Genomic DNA, 19,652 nt, shown 5'->3' with positions numbered 1-19,652 from the left:
AAGAAGGTATTGGGAATACATCATTTCTCAGAATAATATCTCATCGTGGACAGTGTTGTGGGATGAGAAAGATGGTAGACGAATGTGGCCATCGATGTCTGTCTCACATTGTTTCAGCTAGCCAGAGAGCGACAGTAGCACAAATCACTATCGACTTCAACGAGGGAGGTACCAAGACCATCAGGCAATCATTAGCAGCAATAAGTTATGAGAGCAGCCAAATCACCAGAGTCCCATTGCTAACACCATGACACAGGACTCTATGACCCAACTGGGCGAAAGAACATCAGCACTGGACCCTGAATGATTGGAAATAATTTACAAGTTAGCAGCAGAATGCAAAGTCATATCGTCACAAGAGCTACTCACATAGTCAGCAAAGCAGAACACACATTTTTGTCCTTTTCAGTTATTTCAATGGAAATCAGTTGTATTTGAGTATGTATGCAGTTCGCGGCAATGACTGCCTGGAAAATACCATACGAGTTGAACACTGAATTTTCACTGTTCATCTCACATTTGGCTAAAAAAAATTTAACCAGGTTAAAAGGAATAACGATGGTACTGTTCATACTCTGCATAAAACGGTATGTTGAACGATTGCAAGAGGTATCAGTCTTTCAATTGTTCTCGAATCAAATCTATGTCGTTCATAATGCTGCTCTCCAATCAGCCTGCATATTGTTTTTTCGGATTCCTTACAATGAGGGTCAAATTTACCACTGTCATCGTTCCACACAAGAGTAGCTACCGAATTTCCTGTATCAATATCAGCAGCGATTTGTAGAGCTGTGGCACGACTATGCAGAAGAATTAGAATCTCATTCATCTTTGTTTAACTCTAATTTTAAGATTGGTTTTTGGAAACACGTATGAAGGCTTTAGAATTCTTTATCACTATCATAGGTTCAAAATCAGCATATGTAACTCTAAGGGTTGATTGCATCCCCAATCTTCAATAGAATGCGAAATTCTTTTTTTTTTTCTGGCATTAGATGAGTCGTAATTTGCACCACACATTTTGCAAAGCAAAATGTGTGGTGCAAATCATTATGACCAACTACCTAATATGCAGTCTTCCCCGTGCAGCCAAAACAGCTCGCACCCAGCGAGGCATGGATGTTACAAGATTTCTAAATGTGTCTTGTGGTATCTGGTACCAACATGTAACCGGCTGATCCTTTAACTCCTCTAAGTTCTATGGTTGAGACGCCATAGATCGGATTTGCTGTTCCATCACAAACTACAGATGCTCGATGAGATTGATTGTCTACAAAATTTGAAGGCTATTTGCAGGCAAACCAGTCTCGAACAATCCAGGCGGTGTGGCATGGCGCATTATCCTGCCGAATTATTTTCTGGCGGTATAATACACACTATCATGGTGCATTATACCGCCAGAGGGGAAGACCGTTGCCATGAAAAGGTGTATTCGGTCAGCAGTGATGTTTAGGTAGGTGTTAGACGTCAGAGTTCCTGGCACATGAATGACTGGACCCAGGGTCCAGGCATCACGAGAACCATTAAGATTTCGTGGACTTTCTGAAGGCCCAGTATGGTAGCGATTATTAACACTGTTTTAAGGTTTTTGGAAATCGCCAAGATCTATCAGTTCACACATATGTAATAGATGCAGAGCTTGCCCCATCATAGTGAGTGCAACCTTCTCTTGTGGAATACCCTCAACAGATATTTCAGTGACAGTGCTTGCTTGGTCAGTCACAAACCATGCTCTGAAGTGCATCGCTGCCATGTTAGCATTAGCATTAGCATTAGTAGAGGCATTTGATGCAAGAAAGCAAGCTTATGAAGCATCAGACAAAAAAAAAAAAAATAAAAAAATAAATAAAAAATAACCACTTCCACTGTTCGTTCTGTTCGCTCTGTTCCACTGTTCCGTCTGTTCGTTCGAAATACCTGTCCATCTGAGCCTTAAACTTATTTAGACAATCAACATCCACGACAAGGGATGGAAGTCTATTCCACCAACCAACCACCCGCTGGCTAAAGGCAAATTTCCTCACGTCTATCCTACATCTGTCTTTCCTCAATTTGAATTTCTGCTCCCTCAGGTGATTATTCTGAGCAAGAGGAAGAATCCCATCAGCATTGAGCATGCTCAAACCATTCAATGCTTTATACACCTCTATCAGATCACCTCGCTGGTGCCTAGTCCCCAGACACTGTAATTTGCAAAACTTAAGCCTTTCTTCGTAAGAGCACCCCTTTGTTCCATTCACTAATCTTGTTGCCCTTCTCTGTACTCGTTCCAGCAGCTCTACATCCTTCTTGAAATGAGGCCTCCAGACCTGTATACAGTACTCTAGGTGTGGTCTGACCATTGCCTTATACAAGGGAATAATCACCTCCTTATCCCTGCTAGAAAAATTCCTATATATCATTGACAATACTCCATGAGCTACTCTTGCAGCCCGTCTGCACTGCTCAGAAAACTTCATATCTGCCTGCACGACAACCCCCAGGTCCCTTTCATTCTCTACCACTGTCAAGTGTAGTACCACAGAGTTGATACGTTGCTCTGGGGTTGCTGTTTCCCATATGTAGTACTTTACATTTGTCAATGTTAAACTTCATTTGCCACCTCTCAGCCCATCTGCTCAACCGTTCCAGATCCTGTTGCAGTATCATAGTGTCAGCAGTATCCTTGACAACCCTGCCAACCTTCGTATCGGTTGCAAACTTTGACATTAAGCTTGATATACCATCATCAATATCATTTATAAATACAGAAAACAATAATGGACACAATACTGAACCCTGAGGGACCACACTAATAACATTAGTCCACGATGAGCAGTGTCCATTGATTACCACTCTCTGTCTTCTCCCCTCAACCATCCCTTTATCCATAGCAGCAATTTGCCTCCAATGTCACACTGCTCCAATTTGTGTAGCAGTCTTCCATGTGCAACAGTATCAAAAGCCTTTCTGAGATCCAAGTATATAATATCAAAGCTATTCCCTGCATCCAGTTCTTTTGTGACTGCATCATAGTACCCAATCAAATTGGTCAGGCAAGACTTCCCCTTAACAAAACCATGCTGTGTCTGAGTTATAACTGAAGTCTTGTCTAGATGATCCTGCAGTGCTTCTTTAACCAGTGCCTCCATTAATTTTCCAGGAACAGAAGTTAAACTCACAGGTCTATAATTACTTGTGTCGCCTTTGATCCTCCTTTGTGAATTGGGGTCACATTTGCACATCTCCAGTCCATGGGTACTTCCCCTGAGTGCAAGCAAGCTCTCATAATTATGGCTAAGGGTTTGCTTACTTCCTTTGCTGCCACCTTTAATATAACTGGATAGATCCCATCCACCCCAGGTGTCTTTCTTGTATTTATCTTCAACAATTTCTCCTCCACTTTACTCTCAGTTATTACAAGATTCTCTAGTTGGATACACCTCTGGCATTCCCCTCGCTGAATAACTCCTCATGTGTGAATGTCGATGCAAAATCTTCATTCAGTTTGTTAGCTACCTGAGAAGGAACATGAACAGTTGACCCATCGATATCAAGTGGACCAATCTGTTTCATCCCCTTCCTTCTAGAGTTTACATAAGTAAAGAACTCTTTGCTGTTTTTCTTTGCATCCCTTGCCAAAGATTTCTCGTAGTCTGCCTTCGCCTGCCTAACCTCCTTTGTAATTTGGTTACAGATCAACTTGTATCTATCATAGGCTTCTGTGTCACGTGTTAATTTGTATGTATCCCATGCATTTTTCTTCTCTGCCATATGTCTCATTAGTTCATCTGACATCCACTTAGGCCTAAACCTTGAACAATATTTCTTAGTTGGTATGTAAAGCCTAGTAGCTTACAAGATAAGTTCTTTGAATGGTTCCCATTTTGAATTTGCTGTTGGTAACATCATCAGTTGGTCCCACTGTATAGAATTTAAATACTGTCTCAGTCCATCGTAGTCGCCTTTACGAAAGCAATACCCCTTCCCTTTACCCCTAATGGTAGTTACCTCTTTGAGTAACTCCCACTTCAGCACACTGTGATCACTGCCACCAAGTGGTTCATTTACCTGCAGATTTTTAATCCATGAAAAATCACTGCTGATAATCAAATCAAGAGTATTCCTCCCTCTAGTTGCCTCCCGAACATGCTGATGTAGAAAACAATCATCCAATAAATCAACAAAAGCCTTGCTAGTGTGTGAGTGACCGGCCCCCAAATTCCAGTCAATATCTGGGAAAATAAAATCCCCCATTATAAGACTCTCTGATTTACTGGCCCACTCTATTTCTCCGTACAGTTTCTTATTATACTCATCAGAGTCATTAGGCCTATAGCACACTCCTATTCTCAATTTTGATCTCCCAATGCTTATGTCACACCAAACTGACTCGACACTGCACTGTCGACTGGCTTCACTTAGTTGGATTTTATGTGTTTCTTAACTAATAGCATAACCCCTCCTCCCTTCCTATCCTGTCTATCCTTTCTGTAGACATTGTACTCCCCAAATTGCAGTTCTGCATTCCTTATACCTGTGTGACACCACGTCTCTGAAATCCCCACAATATCTGCCTTTGATGTTTTGAGCAATACCTGAAATTCATCAAATTTATTTACTAAACTCCTAGCATTGGTGTACATGCAAGTATACATGCACCTGTTCTTTTTCTTAGCTACCCTAACACAACCTATGTGTTTATTTGTACCCCAATGATTCCCAGCAGTCTCTGAAATATCCTGCATCTTATTTTCCAGGTCGCTACTTATTCTAATAGAAGTTGTGCAAGAATCACTTTCACCTCTGCCAGTGGTTACTGTTAATCTATTAATCCTTTTATCTCCCCAAGCTAGCAGTTTTCCGACCCACCTAACACTGCCTCGATGGCATCCGCAAACATTCTTGTACCCTTTCTATTTAAGTGTATCCCATCCCTGTAGAAGCAGTCTCTCCTGTTAACAAATACAGACCAGGATTAAAAAATTCTGCCCCTTGAGCCTTGCACAAGCTTTCCAGGTCCGAATTGATCGACAGGGCTCCCATCGTATACTCCCTCCTACGTGTCTGGGCAGAATTGCGGACACTTTCAAATTCAACCGTAATTCACGGCTCTTTTTAAATGCACCTTTCCTACTAACAAAGCGCCGAAATACGGGGTCTAATACTGTGGCCACTGCATGACTGTGCACAAGCCTGAACAGTTTTGTTCAAAAATTCGGAGGAACCACAAAACTCAGTCTCTGTTAGCTACTTCGACACAAACGATCTTATTGCGCAGTGAAAATGGCTGTCCTTTGCGTGGCCTCTTCTGGTGACCGCAAATGCGTATACTGGGACCGATCCCGCTTGGCAGACTCTTTGAATGAACTGTGTGGAGTCCAACAGACAGTGAAATATAGACGTGACGGCTGAAAAATTCAACACGCGGAACAGAAATTAAAGAATGTATGAATAGTGGCGCATAACCTTCGCAGTTTCGATGGGTACTTCGTACTTTCTTATCTCTTCGGAAATCATATGGTACCACGTGATTTATGACTGATAATTTTGGGCATTTCCTTGGAAAGTTGCACATTATCTTCTCGGATTCATATTCTTTCCTTTTAGTACCACTCTGAAAACTTCCTGTAAAGTTTTAGCTGCTTGACGTCTGTAAGGGATTCTTTCCTCACGAATTCCACACGTTAGAAATGTTAGATTAAAGGGTACAATTCCCGGACAAAAGTATCTCAAGCCGGAATTCACGATGAAAGAAACTCGTTGGGAATTCGAGTTGTAGTACTAAGAGAAGTCACTTGAAACATAGTCTGAAGTTGCAGCTTTGGCATATGCCATCGATGACAAAAGTGTAATGGGGATTCGTGGAACAAATTTTGATCTCTCTTCATCGCTCTTACAAGTTTACCCATTTTATCAGGATATTACTATTGCCGGGCCTGCAGCAGCATTTTTGCCCACAACTTTAGAGCCAAACAAAACGGCGGTCCTGCCACAGGCGCCAACGTACAGAGTTGCAAAGAATTGCTTGGCTTTCGTCGTTGGAACAACAGAACATTAGTATTCAACATCTCGTTCTTGGGCTGCGTCGGTAGCACAGTGGTATCGTCACCGTCCTCCCCACACCGGGTGGAAAAGGCCCGGGTTCGAATCCCGTCGATGACGCGAGGAACTTTAGTGGGCTTTTTTCATTCAGTGACTGAGTTAGTCGGTCTCAGGCGTAGACAGCAAGGTTTTTTCCGTCAGAAACTGGGGTTTTTTCGTCCAGCAGAACAGGCAAATCGACCAGAGAACACACGCAATTTACAGACACGAATACGTGTTAATGTAATCATTTACGGATAACCCTAATATAGTAATTTGAATTTGATAATCTCGTTCTTGGGGAGGTAAGAGTAGGACCTTTTTTCCTAGAGGGGGTACATGGTAAAACTGCTTACGAGTTTTGACTGTTACTATCACGGGTGTAAGAAGTGTTTTAAGGCCTAACACTTTACAGACAGAAAACAAGGTGTTGGGTCTCCTGTATGAAAAAATTATGGACTGAGAGTTTCCTAAAAACTCAAGGGTATGAAGTAGTAGTATCCATATGGGAGTGCCAGTTGGACAAAGAGAAAAACAATACTGCCATGAAAGAATTTGTTGCAGCTTTTATAACGCATGAACCGATTATGGTACATAGCACTCTCGGAGGTAGTAGAGTTGACTGCTTTAAACTTTTCCACCAGGTGGTGGCTGACAAAAAAATGTTAATTTCTGCTCGTTATATATATGGGTCTGTAAATACGGAGTATTTCCTTGCAGGCACCCAAAAGTCATCCTTAATGACCTTGACCACTGTCCACAAGCATACTTTGGAATAATCCATGCTCAGGTGCTCACTTCTGAGAAGCTATTTTTACCGATTTTCCAAATAACCTCCAATGGTAAACCTGTTTTCCTGCTTTGCTCTGCCTGAGTGGAGGAACTGTGACCTAAGTGTAACCATGAAGATAGAATGCAAATCAGTGAATTGGTGAATTGGATAGAATGCAAATCAGTGAAATCAGTGATTAATTCTAATGCTAATGCTAATGGTGTTCCAGAGTTTTTACCTTGCTATTGAGAGCAGTTACAGGATTGTTGAAATCTATGAAGTTTGGCATTTTGAAGAGAGGCCTGAGTCTTTATTTAGTGGCTATAGATATTTTTAAAAATTAAACAAGCTTCAGGATGGTCCAATGGAGTCGATCCTGATGCTTTCAGATGTTCAAGGAGAAAGAAGGTATCACTTTGGACAGGCACGAAATAAAGCTGAACCCGGCAAGGCGTGCATTAGCCAATATTGTTTAAATTCATTATGGTGATGCCTCGCTATGAGAACAAACAGGGTGAATACTAAAGTTTGTAATAAATGTACTTAAGAAAAGTGTACAAATTTTCTTGGACGATACTGAAGTCCTTCACGAGGCCATGCTGGTAACAGACGATATGTCAGATTCTCACTAGTCGAGGGAACAGAAAATCTTATAGGCATGGGAATGCAGTCGTTAGCTCGTTCGTTGCTGCCCATGGGTGGATAAAGCTATACAAGGCTATAGCTACTCTATACCGTTTGCTTTACAGACATAGCCTGATTTTCATCCAAAAGCCAGGTGATGAAAGTCCACCGATCGGTCACTCGCATGGAGAACTGATGGATGAATTAGACGGTGGTGACATCATCGAGTTTGTTTCCGCTGGCGCTAAGTTTTACTTCTTCGGGAGCTGGGGAAGAAAAATGCAAGTGACGCTAAATGCCCACACCAGGTCAGTCAATTTGGACATTATGACCGCTGCAGCACAAGGCCAGCCAGTTAATGTTTCCAACGATGTCTGGTTTCCTGTCCGTCATGACAAATATCGTTCCATCTCCTTGAGTCTCAGGTAAGTGGAAACAATACACGCACCTTTTGGATATTTTCATGACAGAGTAAATGATGTCCACCTATCATTACTTTCAACATTTGAAATCCCCATATTTTCACACTAAGCAGTTTGCAGTGGTTCCCTGGTGACGTCTCCTTTCCGGGCCTTATGGAAAATGCATCGAATTAAATCTAACTACATACTTAAAATCGATTTTTGTTGTTTTTAAAATCATCAGGGAGTAGAAAAAAGCAAATATTTTCGGTTTTAAAATCAAGATGACTATAAAAGGTGATTCTCTGCACTTTAAATTCGTGGGGACTATAAAATAGTGTTACGAACTTAAAAACGGTAACTTTAACAATGTAAAAGTGCATTTTTTAAAACCAGGAAGTGCTAGTTATGCAAAAATTTAGAGCAGATGGAACATAGTTTAAAATTGGAACCTTATTACATTTTGTTTCCGGAGACATCACTCTGCCTTTTTTTTTGCTAGCCAGCCGCACTGGCATATGCGAGCACACAAACACTGGGTCCGAAATCGCAAGCACACACAAAATGTTCAAGCATCCATTCACCTGCATTGTGAGGTGCCACTCAATCCAGAAAAAAACACTTTTGTATTGTCCCCATTTGAACGTAGTTAAACTTTAATTTCTCCACCTCCTCAAAGAATTGTTGATTGCTTTTTGAAGGCATCAAGTAAAGTTTCCCCAATACCCTCAAATCGAGTTCATAGAAGGCTTAAAAGGAATTCAATCCGAGAATGAACAATCTGCTCGCTTTAGATGATCTGACCAGCCAGGCAAAAGATAGCTCTCTAGTGGCTGAATTATTCATAAAAGATTCACACCCTAGAAATCTGAGTGTTATTCTGCTCACAAAATTTCTCTCAAGATCCCCAATTCAGAACAATCAGCTTGAATTCTCACTAATTTGGTCTTATAGTGCCGTTAATTACAAGCCTAATAAAGAAATGAATGTCTTTCCCCAAATTTCTAGTCACGGTGCAACCAGAACAGCACACTCGTGTCTTTAGACAAACAAATGTCGATTTTAAAAACTGGATCTGATTGCAGAATCCAAAGTTAAGACGTATCTCCACCCTCAATCGTACTTGGGCTTGAAAACGAATATTGCAACACAGAAATCGGTTTTGATGCCCAACATTCCCCCTGCAGAAGACGGTTGTAGATCCGAAGGAGAAAAAAAAAATCGGGTAGCAGAGATATGCGTTGCTCACCTCACCCCACGGACTTCAAGGCAAGTGCCATTGAATTGGAGGATTTTTTAACATTTATTTAGACAGTAAATGTTGAATTACATCTAAAGTGGCGATTACATCGTTCGCCCACATCTTTACAATAATACTGGTTTACAATCTTTTGCATAGATTACATGTGAGTTAAAATATACATCGGAGTCTGCAGGCTAGATTCTGGATGTTGGATTAATATTTTGTCCCGTCCCTTTCTTATTCTGCTTGCTAAGAAAGTCAGCAATATCGGGGGGAGAGGGGGAAGGAAAAACTGGCCTTGAGATTTTCCAAGAAATATACATACCCAATGTGCCTGGCTGGTCCAAAAAGTCTTGTGTTCACGACAAGCAGGGCTGGTTTTCAAGTCTTCATGGTAACTTGTTATGGGCACACATGCCTATAGGTTTCCTCAGTTCGAAACTCTTACGATTTGTTCAGTGTTCATAGTCAGTGAGCATGGATATCTTTAGTCACAGAATGTTTTCAAATTCGGGTTATAATATCAGTTGTTCTCAGGAAGAGGTGAAGCAATATGAACACCTCCCTGATGGATAGAGCTCATATGCTTGGCGACTGTGTTCTTATCTGGGGTTAAATCAAATGCATAAAGTATGTTGCCTTCCATGTATTCCAGGTATGCCAAATCATTCCCTACATTTTGATTCCACATGTTTAAAGCTGTAAAGAACAACAGGTTGAATCTCGTATAATGCTTGAAACTGGGCATTTAAAGAAATGGAAGGATACTGAACTCTGTCAGCAGTCAGATCAAGTAACACAAGTTGTAGCATGAAAAATTGAGTGGGTTGGTTTTGAAGGAGCCATTGAAACTTCCAGTGGAAACAACACCTACAATCAGACATGCAGTAATCTGCATGTCTGATTGTAGGTGTTGTTTCGATGTGCCTGAACAAGGAGTGGAAGAAATGAACAAGGTCCACATTTTTTTGTACTTTACCGTTGCTCTGGGAAAGCTGCACTTTTAGACGCAAATATAGATATTCCAGGTCTAGATATTCTTCGGACATTCCCAGGGTGAAAACTCAATCAGGCCTACTATATCCACCAATGCTAGAGGAAGGTGATGTAGGAAAAACGACAATTATTTGCAGGTTGAGCAAACAGATTCAATGCTGACATCATTATTGGAAAATAATGTCTCTTTTCTGATTGTGGACTTTTTGCCTAATGGCTTGCCCCACTTCATATGCGGATTTATAAATGCATGCTTCATGGGCACTCCAGAAACATCATAGAGAAAACTATGACCCACGGACAGTACTTGGCAACCTACGAATTGTGCTGTAGGTTTCAGAAGAGGTGAAAGAAATGTGTATTCAGAACGTGACCTCTCTGGATTGGATGCGCTGCAAAGTACAGACATCCTCCTACCTGTACAGTGCGACATTTAACATAGGCATTCAATCATGAATGGAAATGCAACTTAAAAATTTTTCCACCTCTGAAGGGAAAAATGAAAGTAGCAACGGATAATCTAAATGTGAGAATTTGCCTTTACAACTGAACGGTACTACATGCAAAAGATTTGTGTGTAGTATTGCCTACAATCTGATCTTCGATCACTTTACTGTACACGAAGTAAGAGTTCACTCCCATATTTATATCACTTGGATATTTAGAGTGCACAGTACATCAAGTGCCCAGGTTGTCAAAGCCTAGCAAGCTCACCTAGTCCTGTCTTTGGGAAACGAAAACATACAATTTTGTTTCTCTTGATTTCAAGAGAAACAAAACCATGGGTATTTACACTTGCCTTAATTTCCAGAACAATTCATCGTAGCCATTTTAGATTTGCGGTCCATACCTATAACTTCAGCAGTTCGCAAGGGAATCCCCAAATCACTTCTCTTCTTCGTGTACAATGTAAATCTTGCTCTTAACTCAGTTTCAACAACTTTCAACTATACATTGCTATTAAGACTACACATGTGTTCGATCAGTTTTGAAGAATTTCATACTCTGTACATCGGGATGAAAGGCTTTTCTGGAAAACTAACACCTCTGCCCATCAGAAATGTTATTCCAAGAATTAGGAATGTGGATTTCTGCTAATGCAACTCCTACTTGTTGGTGAGTGACAGCACGTTAAGCAAAACAACAGTAAAATAAATTGAAAATATCAAATACAACACCCTTTCCATGGCTTTCATTTTTTATTTCACTGGGACAAGGGGGAGAGGGATTTCTCATCTAATTTTTTTTCATTACACAAGAGCTACTTGCATATTTCCAAAACTAAATACTCTGAAAAAATAGAATTTAATATTCATTAAGAGTGGCAAAGACAATTGGTGAATAATATATATATAACTGAACATACCACAGGTTAAAACTAGAAGTTTTAATTACATACATCCTGAATTAAAAATTTTGTTCAGCTATTCTATAAGGGAACGTATTTACCTCTAAATCAGTGTAAACTGAGCTAGTGTTGCCATATACACTGAGTGATCACTGAATTATGACCACCTACCTAATACTCTGTAGGTTTTCCTTTTGCCCGAGTACAGCATCTATGCCACGTATAGATGCTGTACTCGGATAGATGCCCCGAGTACAGCATCTATCCGTGGCATTGATTCAACAAGATGTCGGAAGCATTTAGGAGGTAATGCAGTCAGCAATGCAGGTATGGAGGTGATTGGTGTATCCAAATGCCTGATATGCCTTTCCATAGTGTCCCACAGGTGCTCTATAGCAGTGGTCTCAAACTCATATTGCATGTGGGCCGAATGCATGATCTGAAAGCAGCTGACGGGCCGGAATTTTTTTTTATAACAAAATGAGAGTGAATATAAGCACCGTATTTACAACAAATACATAATTGAAATATATTCGCGGGCCATGTAAAATTGCTTCGGGGACCGGATGCGGCCCGCGGGCCACCAGTTTGAGATCACTGCTCTCAACTTCATTTTCAATAAAGTTATAAAAATTAATATAAAATTAAACTCTCCAACTTTAATTTTCAATAAAGTTATAAATAAAATGCGGTAGTTTAATGAGTGATAGTATATAAGGTATTATGCATATGTGGAAGATCCTACACAAGACAATCTCAGAGCAACAAAAGTGAAAATTGAAACCATTCTTCCAACCTTCGGAATCTTGAAACAATAACCACAGAATGAAGTGAAGTGTACTGTACTGTACTGTATTGTGAACAGTTCGCTACAAATTCCGACAGCAACAGGAATGGGATGAGGGATTTTCCATTCCACTAATTGATTCCTTTAACAAAGGTACTTTCACCCTCACTCAGACCCCTTTTCTCCTGCTACCTTTTCTTTTTTTGGCTTACAACATTCAACAACAAGCATCAGTTACCTTCACATACAACAAACAGACCCTGCAGTCTCTTTGACTAACCCCAGCCCACATAACGATTCCAATCCAATGTCCAAAGATGTTGTACCATATCATTCTCTGCAGAAGTCTCAGAACCAAAAGAAGTATGTTTACCACACATGAAATATCTGATTCTACAGAAGCCACAGCTCTCTGTGTGAACTATGCTGTGTGACTAGTGGAACTTTTTACCTTTTGTCTTGGTGCATAATAGCCACTGCTGCTAATGTACCAGAAAAATCTAAAATCCAATCCAATCCTAGTGGAACTTTCCTCCTGTTTTGATCCCTTTTGTAAGTAAACTTACTTAATCTTAATAAATATCACCAAAGAAAGTACTGGTGGGATAATTATATATACTTGTGTATCACTTCTAAATTAAATTTCCACTCCAGATAGGCAGTGCAACATTTTCTTAAAATTCTTCTTTACTAATATATTAAATGTGACATAAGTAAATATATATTATAGTAGGAGGGTTGAATCAATTGATCCACTTAGCATTAGTAGAGGCATTTGATGCAAGAAAGCAAGCTTATGCAGCATCAGGCAAAAAAAAAAAATAAAGCAAAAAAAAATAAATAAAAAATAAACACTTCCACTTCACTCCTCTGTTCGTTCGAAATACCTGTCCAACTTCCACGACAAGGGATGGAAGTCCGTTCCACCTACCAACCACCCGCTGGCTACAGGCAAATTTCCGCACATCTATCCTACATCTGTCTTTCCTCAATTTGAACTTATGCCCTCTCAGGTGATTATTCTGAGCAAGAGGAAGAATCCCATCAGCATTGAGCATGCTCAAAGCATTCAAGGCTTTGTCGCTGGTGCCTAGTCTCCAGACACTGTAATTCGCAAAAGTTAAGCCTTTCTTCGTAAGAGCACCCCTTTGTTCCATTCACTAATCTTGTTGCTCTTCTCTGTACTCGTTCCAGCAGCTCTACATCCTTCTTGAAATGAGGCCTCCAGGCCTGTATACAGTACTCTAGGTGTGGCCTAACCATTGCCTTATACAAGGGAATAATCACCTCCTTATCCCCGCTAGAAAAATTCCTATATATCATTGACAATACACCATGAGCTACTCTTGCAGCCCGTCTGCACTGCTCAGAGAACTTCATATTTGCCTGCACAACCACCCCCAGGTCCCTTTCATTCTCTACCACTGTCAGTGTAGTACCACAGAGTTGATACGTTGCTCTGGGGTTGCTGTTTCCCATATGTAGTACTTTACATTTGTCAATGTTAAACTTCATTTGCCACCTCTCAGCCCATCTGCTCAACCTTTCCAGATCCTGTTGAAGCAGCATAGTGTCAGTAGTGTCCTTGACAACCCTGCCAACCTTCGTATCATCTGCAAACTTGGACATTAAGCTTGATATACCATCATCAATATCATTTATAAATACAGAGAACAATAAAGGACCCAATACTCAACCCTGAGGGACTCCACTAATAACATTAGTCCACGATGAGCAGTGTCCATTGATTACCACTCTCTGACTTCTCCCCCTCAACCACACATTTATCCATAGCAGCAATTTGCCTCCAATGCCACACTGCTCCAAGTTGTGCAGCAGTCCTCCATGTGCAACAGTATCAAAAGCCTTTCTAAGATCCAAGTATATAATATCAAAATTATTCCCTGCATCCAGTTCTTTTGTGACTGCATCATAGTATCCAATCAAATCGGTCAGGCAAGACTTCCCCTTAACAAAACCATGCTGTGTCCGAGCTATAACTGAAGTCTTATCTAGATGATCCTGCAGTGCTTCTTTAACCAGTGCCTCCATTAATTTTCCGGGAACAGAAGTTAAACTCAGGTCTATAATTACTTGTGTCAGCCTTTGATCCTCCCTTGTGAATTCGGGTCACATTTGCACATCTCCAGTCCATGGGTACCTCCCCTGAGTCCAAGGAAGCTCTCATAATTATGGCTAAGGGTTTGCTTACTTCCTTTGCTGCCTCCTTTAATATAACTGGATAGATCCCATCCACCCCGGGTGCCTTTCTTGTGTTTATCTTCAACAGTTTCTCCTCCACTTTACTCCCAGTTATTTCAAGATTCTGTAGCTTACTGCTAGAGTTGAATACACCTCTGGCATTCCCCTCGCTGAATAACTCCTCATGTGTGAATGTCGATGCAAAATATTCATTTAGTTTGTTAGCTACCTGAGCAGGATCATCAACAGTTGACTCATCAATATCAAGTGGACCAATCTGATTCATCCCCTTCCTTCTAGAATTTACATAAGTAAAGAACGTTTTGCTGTTTTTCTTTGCATCCCTTGCCAAGGATCTCTCATAATCTGCCTTCGCCTGCCTAACCTCCTTTGTAACTTGGTTACAGATCAACTTGTATCTGTCATAGGCTTCTGTGTCACGTGTTAATTTGTCTGTATCCCATGCATTTTTCTTCTCTGCCATATGCCTCATTAGTTCATTTGACATCCATTCAGGCCTAAACCTTGAACAATATTTCTTAGTTGGTATGTAAAGCCTAGTAGCTTGCAACATAAGTTCTTTGAATGCTTCCCATTTTGAATTTGCTGTTGGTAACATCATCAGTTGGTCCCACTTTATAGAATTTAAATACTGTCTCCGTCCATCGTAGTCCCCTTTACGAAAGCAATACCCCTTCCCTTTACCCCTAATGGTTGTTACTTCTTTGAGTAACTCCCACTTCAAAACACTGTGATCACTGCCACCTAGTCGTTCATTTACCTGCAGATTCTTAATGCATGAAGAATAACTACTGATAATCAAATCAAGAGTATTACTCCCACTTGTTGCTGCCGAACATGCTGATGTAGAAAACAATCATCCAATAAATCCACAAAAGCCCCCAAATTCCAGTCAATATCTGGGAAATTAAAATCCCCCATTATAAGACTCTCTGATTTACTGGCCCACTCTATTTCTCCGTACAGTTTCTTATTGTACTCATCAGAGTCATTAGGCCTATAGCACACTTCTACTCGCAATTTTGATCTCCCAATGCTTATGTCACACCAAACTGACTCGACACTGCAATGTCCAGCGATGTCGACTGGCTTCACTTCCTTGGATTTTATGTGTTTCTTAACTAATAGCATAACCCCTCCTCCCTTCCTATCCTTTCTGTAGACATTGTACTCCCCAAATTCCAGTTCTGCATTCCTTATATCTGTGTGACACCACGTCTCTGAAATCGCAACAATATCTGCCTTTGATGTTTTGAGCAATAACTCAAAGTCATCAAATTTATTTACTAAACTCCTAGCATTGGTGTACACGCAAGTATACACGCACCTGCTCTTCCTCTTAGCCACCCTAACATAACCCATGTGTTTACTTGTACCCCCATGATTCCCAGCAGTCTCTGTAATATCCTGCATCTTATTTTCCAGGCTGCTGCTCATTCCAATAGAAGCAGTGCAAGAATCACTTTCACCTCTGCCAGTGGCTACTGTTAATCTATTAGTCCTTGTATCCCCCCAATCTAGCAGTTTTCCGACCCACCTAACACTGCCTCGATAGCATCAGCAAACATTCTTGCACCCTTTCTATTTAAGTGTATCCCATCCCTGTAAAAGCAGTCTCTCCTGTTAACAAGTACAGACCAGGCTGAAAAAAATTCTACCCCTTGAGCCCTGCACAATCTTTCCAGGGCCGAATTGATCGACAGGGCTCTCATCATATACTCCCTCCTATCGTGTCTGGGCAGAATTGCAGACACTTTCAAATTCAACCCTAATTCACGGCTTTTTTTCATCAGTGACCTGTACTTGTTAAGTAATTCCGCCGGTCTACTACTCTTAATATCATTAGTGCAAACGTGTACAACTATATCACCTTTTGTGCCCTTAAAAGTTGATATCCGCTCTACAACGTCATCAACCTTTGCCCCTGGCAGACATACCCTGGTCCTGTTCCACTTGATGTTGATAGTTCAACTGTTGATGATCCTGCTCAGGTTACTGATAGGCTGAACAGGTATTTTTCACTACATTCACACATGAAAAATTCTCTAGGGAGAGGAATGCCAGAAGTTTATCAAACTAACATGAAGCTGAACGAATTTGTGATAACTGAGAGGAAAGGGAAATTGTTTATTTGGTTTTTTTAGGAGCATTTGCAACTAAGGCCATATTGCTCCGGGAATATGCGGTGGTCATTCCCTAACCTTTCCGCATCCTCCGTATTTGGTGGTCACAGGCTGGAACCCTGGTTTAATCAAGAAGCGTGTGCTACGCACTGCTGCTCCTGCCCACCTGGCTACGGAGGCAGCCTAAGGAAAATGAGATTTGTTGAAGTTAACCTGAGGTGGATGGGATCTATTCAATTATATTAAGGGAGGCAGCAGAGGAGGTAAGAAAACCATTAGCCATAATTATGAGGGCATCTTGGGATTCAGGTGATGACCATGTGGATTGGAGATGTGCGAATGTATCCCCAATTCACAAAGGGGGATCAAAGGATGACACGAGTAAACACAGACCTGTTAGCTTAACATCTGTTCTAGGAAAAATAATGGAGTCACTGGTTAAAGAAGCAATGCAAGACAATCTAGACAGGAATGCAATTTAATGCAGTCAAAGCATGGATTTGTTAGGTAGTGGTCTTGTCTGACCAACCTGAGTGGATACTATGATGTAATGACAGAAACTGAATGCAAAAAATAATTTTGATATTGTATACTTCAATTTCAGTAAAGCTTTTGATACTGTTGCACATAAAAGAATGCTATACACGGTGGAGCAGCTGCTATGCATAAAGGGATGAATGAATGGGAGAAGACAGAGTGGTTATCATTTTGTGCAGTCTAATATGAAGTTCTCCGAGCAGCGCAGACAGGCTTCCAGGACAGCTCATGGGGTTTTGTCAATGATATACAGGAATTTTGCTAGCAGGGATAAATAGGTAATTATTCCAATGTAACAAGGCAATGGTCAGGCCACATCTTCAGTATTGCATGTCTGAAGGCCTCGTTTTAAAAAGGATGTAGAGCCGTTAGAGCATCTATAGAGGACAACATGGAGAAACAAAGGGGTACTCTTACCAAGAAAGGATTCGGTTCTGCAAATTGCAGCATCTGGAGACCAGTAACCTGCAAAATTGAGGTGTTAAGGATTTGAATGGCTTGGACAAACTCAAAGCTGATGGGATTCTTCCTCTTGCTCAGACTATGCATATGAGGGGGCATAATTCAAATCGAGTAAGGATGGCTGCAGAATATATATGCAGAAATTTTCCTTCAGCTAATGGGTGGTTGATTGCTTGGAACAAGCTACCATCTGTAGCTGTGGAAGTGGATAGTTTGAACAAATTCAAGGAAGAACCAGGCAAACCATTGGAGGGGGACTGATAGGAAAAATGTTTTTTTTTTTTTGGCTCATTCTGTATAAGCCTGCTTTCTTTCACCATTTTCCTCTATTAATACTAATCATCTTGCAATGCACTATGCTATTTGGCTGACATAACTGAGACTGGCCACATTTTTCAAGTGAAAGATTTCTTGCGAGTGTGAACAAATACATGTCTTTTCAGATTATCTGACATCGAAAATGCTTTGCCACATATTTTGCACACAAAGCGTTTTTCTCGAGTGTGAACCAATGAATGCCTTTTAAGATGACTTGACCGTGAAAATTCCTTCCTGCATATTTCACAAGAAAATGGTTTCTCTCGAGTGTGGACAATTAAATGTCCTTTCAAAGTGTCCGATCGTGAAAACATCTTGCCACATACTTGACATGAAAAGATTTTCTCTTGAGTATGAACCAGTGAATGTTTTTTTAGATTACTTGACTGTGAAAATGAGTTTCCACATATTGCACAAGTGAATGGTTTCTCCTGGGTGTGAACTAATAAATGTTTCTTCAGACTACTCAATTCTGACAATGCCTTCCCACATATCTTGCAACAGAAGGCTTTCATCTGTGTGTGAATTAAGAGATGCCTTTTCAGACTACCTGAATGAGAAAATGCCTTGCCACATACATTACATGTGAACAGCTGGTCATTAGTGTGAGCCTGTAAATGTACTGTCAGATTACCTGATGTTGAAAATGTCTTGCCACATATTTCACATGTGAACAGCTTCTTTTCAGTATGAACCAATAAATGTCTTTTCAGATTACCTGATGTTGAAAATGTCTTGCCACATATTTCACATGTGAATAACTTCTGGTGGGTATGAACTAATAAATGTCTTTTCTGATTAGCTGATGTTGAGAATGCCTTGCCACATATTTTGCAAGGATATGGTTTCTCCTGTGTGTGAACCAAAAAATGTCCTTTTAAGTAACCTGATCGTGAAAATCTCTTGCCACATATTTCACAAGTAAAAGGTTTCTCCTGAGTGTGAACCAGTACATGTTCCTTCAAGTTACTTGCTTGCAAAAATTTTTTCCCACATATTTCACAAAAGAAGGGTTTCTCCTCAGTGTGAATTAATAAATGTCTTTTCAGACTATCTAAGTCAAAAAGTGCTTTCCCACATATTTCACAAGTAAAAGATCTCACTCGAGTATGAACCAATAAGTGTCTTTTCAGGTGACTTGGCTTGGATAATAACTTTCCACATATTTCACAAGAAAAGCATTTCTTCTTTGTACAAGCCAATGTATGCCTTTTGGGCTGACCTGAATATATCTTCTCACTGATTCCACTTTTCAAATGTTTATGCATACTGTAACTTTTCTTCCTATTTTTTAGGAATGGCTTCTGTTATTCTTTTTCCATTGATTGGTTTTTTGGTTATTGGAATTTTGCTTACTTCTGCTTACTCATCTGTGACACTGGACATGGTGATTTTGCATAGGAGATTTCTGCATGAAAAGGTCCTCTGATAACATCATTAGTTCTTAATTTTTGGAAGAAATACTAATTATTCTCTTCTGTTAACTTCCTAACAGATATTCTTATATTGCTTTGATCTGCATATCTGCTCTTGTTTTCCTTAATTATTAATCTCAATAAAAATGTGTTCACCTTGTTGAATCTGGAAAAATAAACAAATAAGAATATATAAAGTTGATGTGAACTAGTTACAAACTGAAAATATCAATTAATCTTAAAAATAATAAATAAATGTTTTATTAAAGAATTATTAGAGACAGTCTATCATATGACAGAGATGCTCTTACCACATGATATTTGAGTATGGATTTGGATG

The 19,652-nt window shown here is 40.2% G+C and overlaps 1 protein-coding gene across 1 annotated transcript in view; it reads right to left on the bottom strand.

Moving 5' to 3' along the window:
• LOC150075581 (uncharacterized) overlaps positions 1–19,165 on the bottom strand; it is a 33,660-nt gene extending 14,495 nt beyond the window's left edge. The window contains exon 1 of the mRNA XM_090388566.1: positions 18,224–19,165. Within this exon, the coding sequence (XP_090244692.1) occupies positions 18,224–19,165 (942 nt within the window). The remainder of the gene's footprint in view (positions 1–18,223) is intronic.
• Positions 19,166–19,652: the final 487 nt, after the last annotated feature.

Source organism: Mastigoproctus giganteus, chromosome 14, assembly GCF_048544385.1.
Source record: "Mastigoproctus giganteus isolate SK-2022 chromosome 14, ASM4854438v1, whole genome shotgun sequence".
Classification (NCBI taxonomy): domain Eukaryota; kingdom Metazoa; phylum Arthropoda; class Arachnida; order Uropygi; family Thelyphonidae; genus Mastigoproctus; species Mastigoproctus giganteus.
This window is presented reverse-complemented; position numbering and strand designations above follow the sequence as displayed.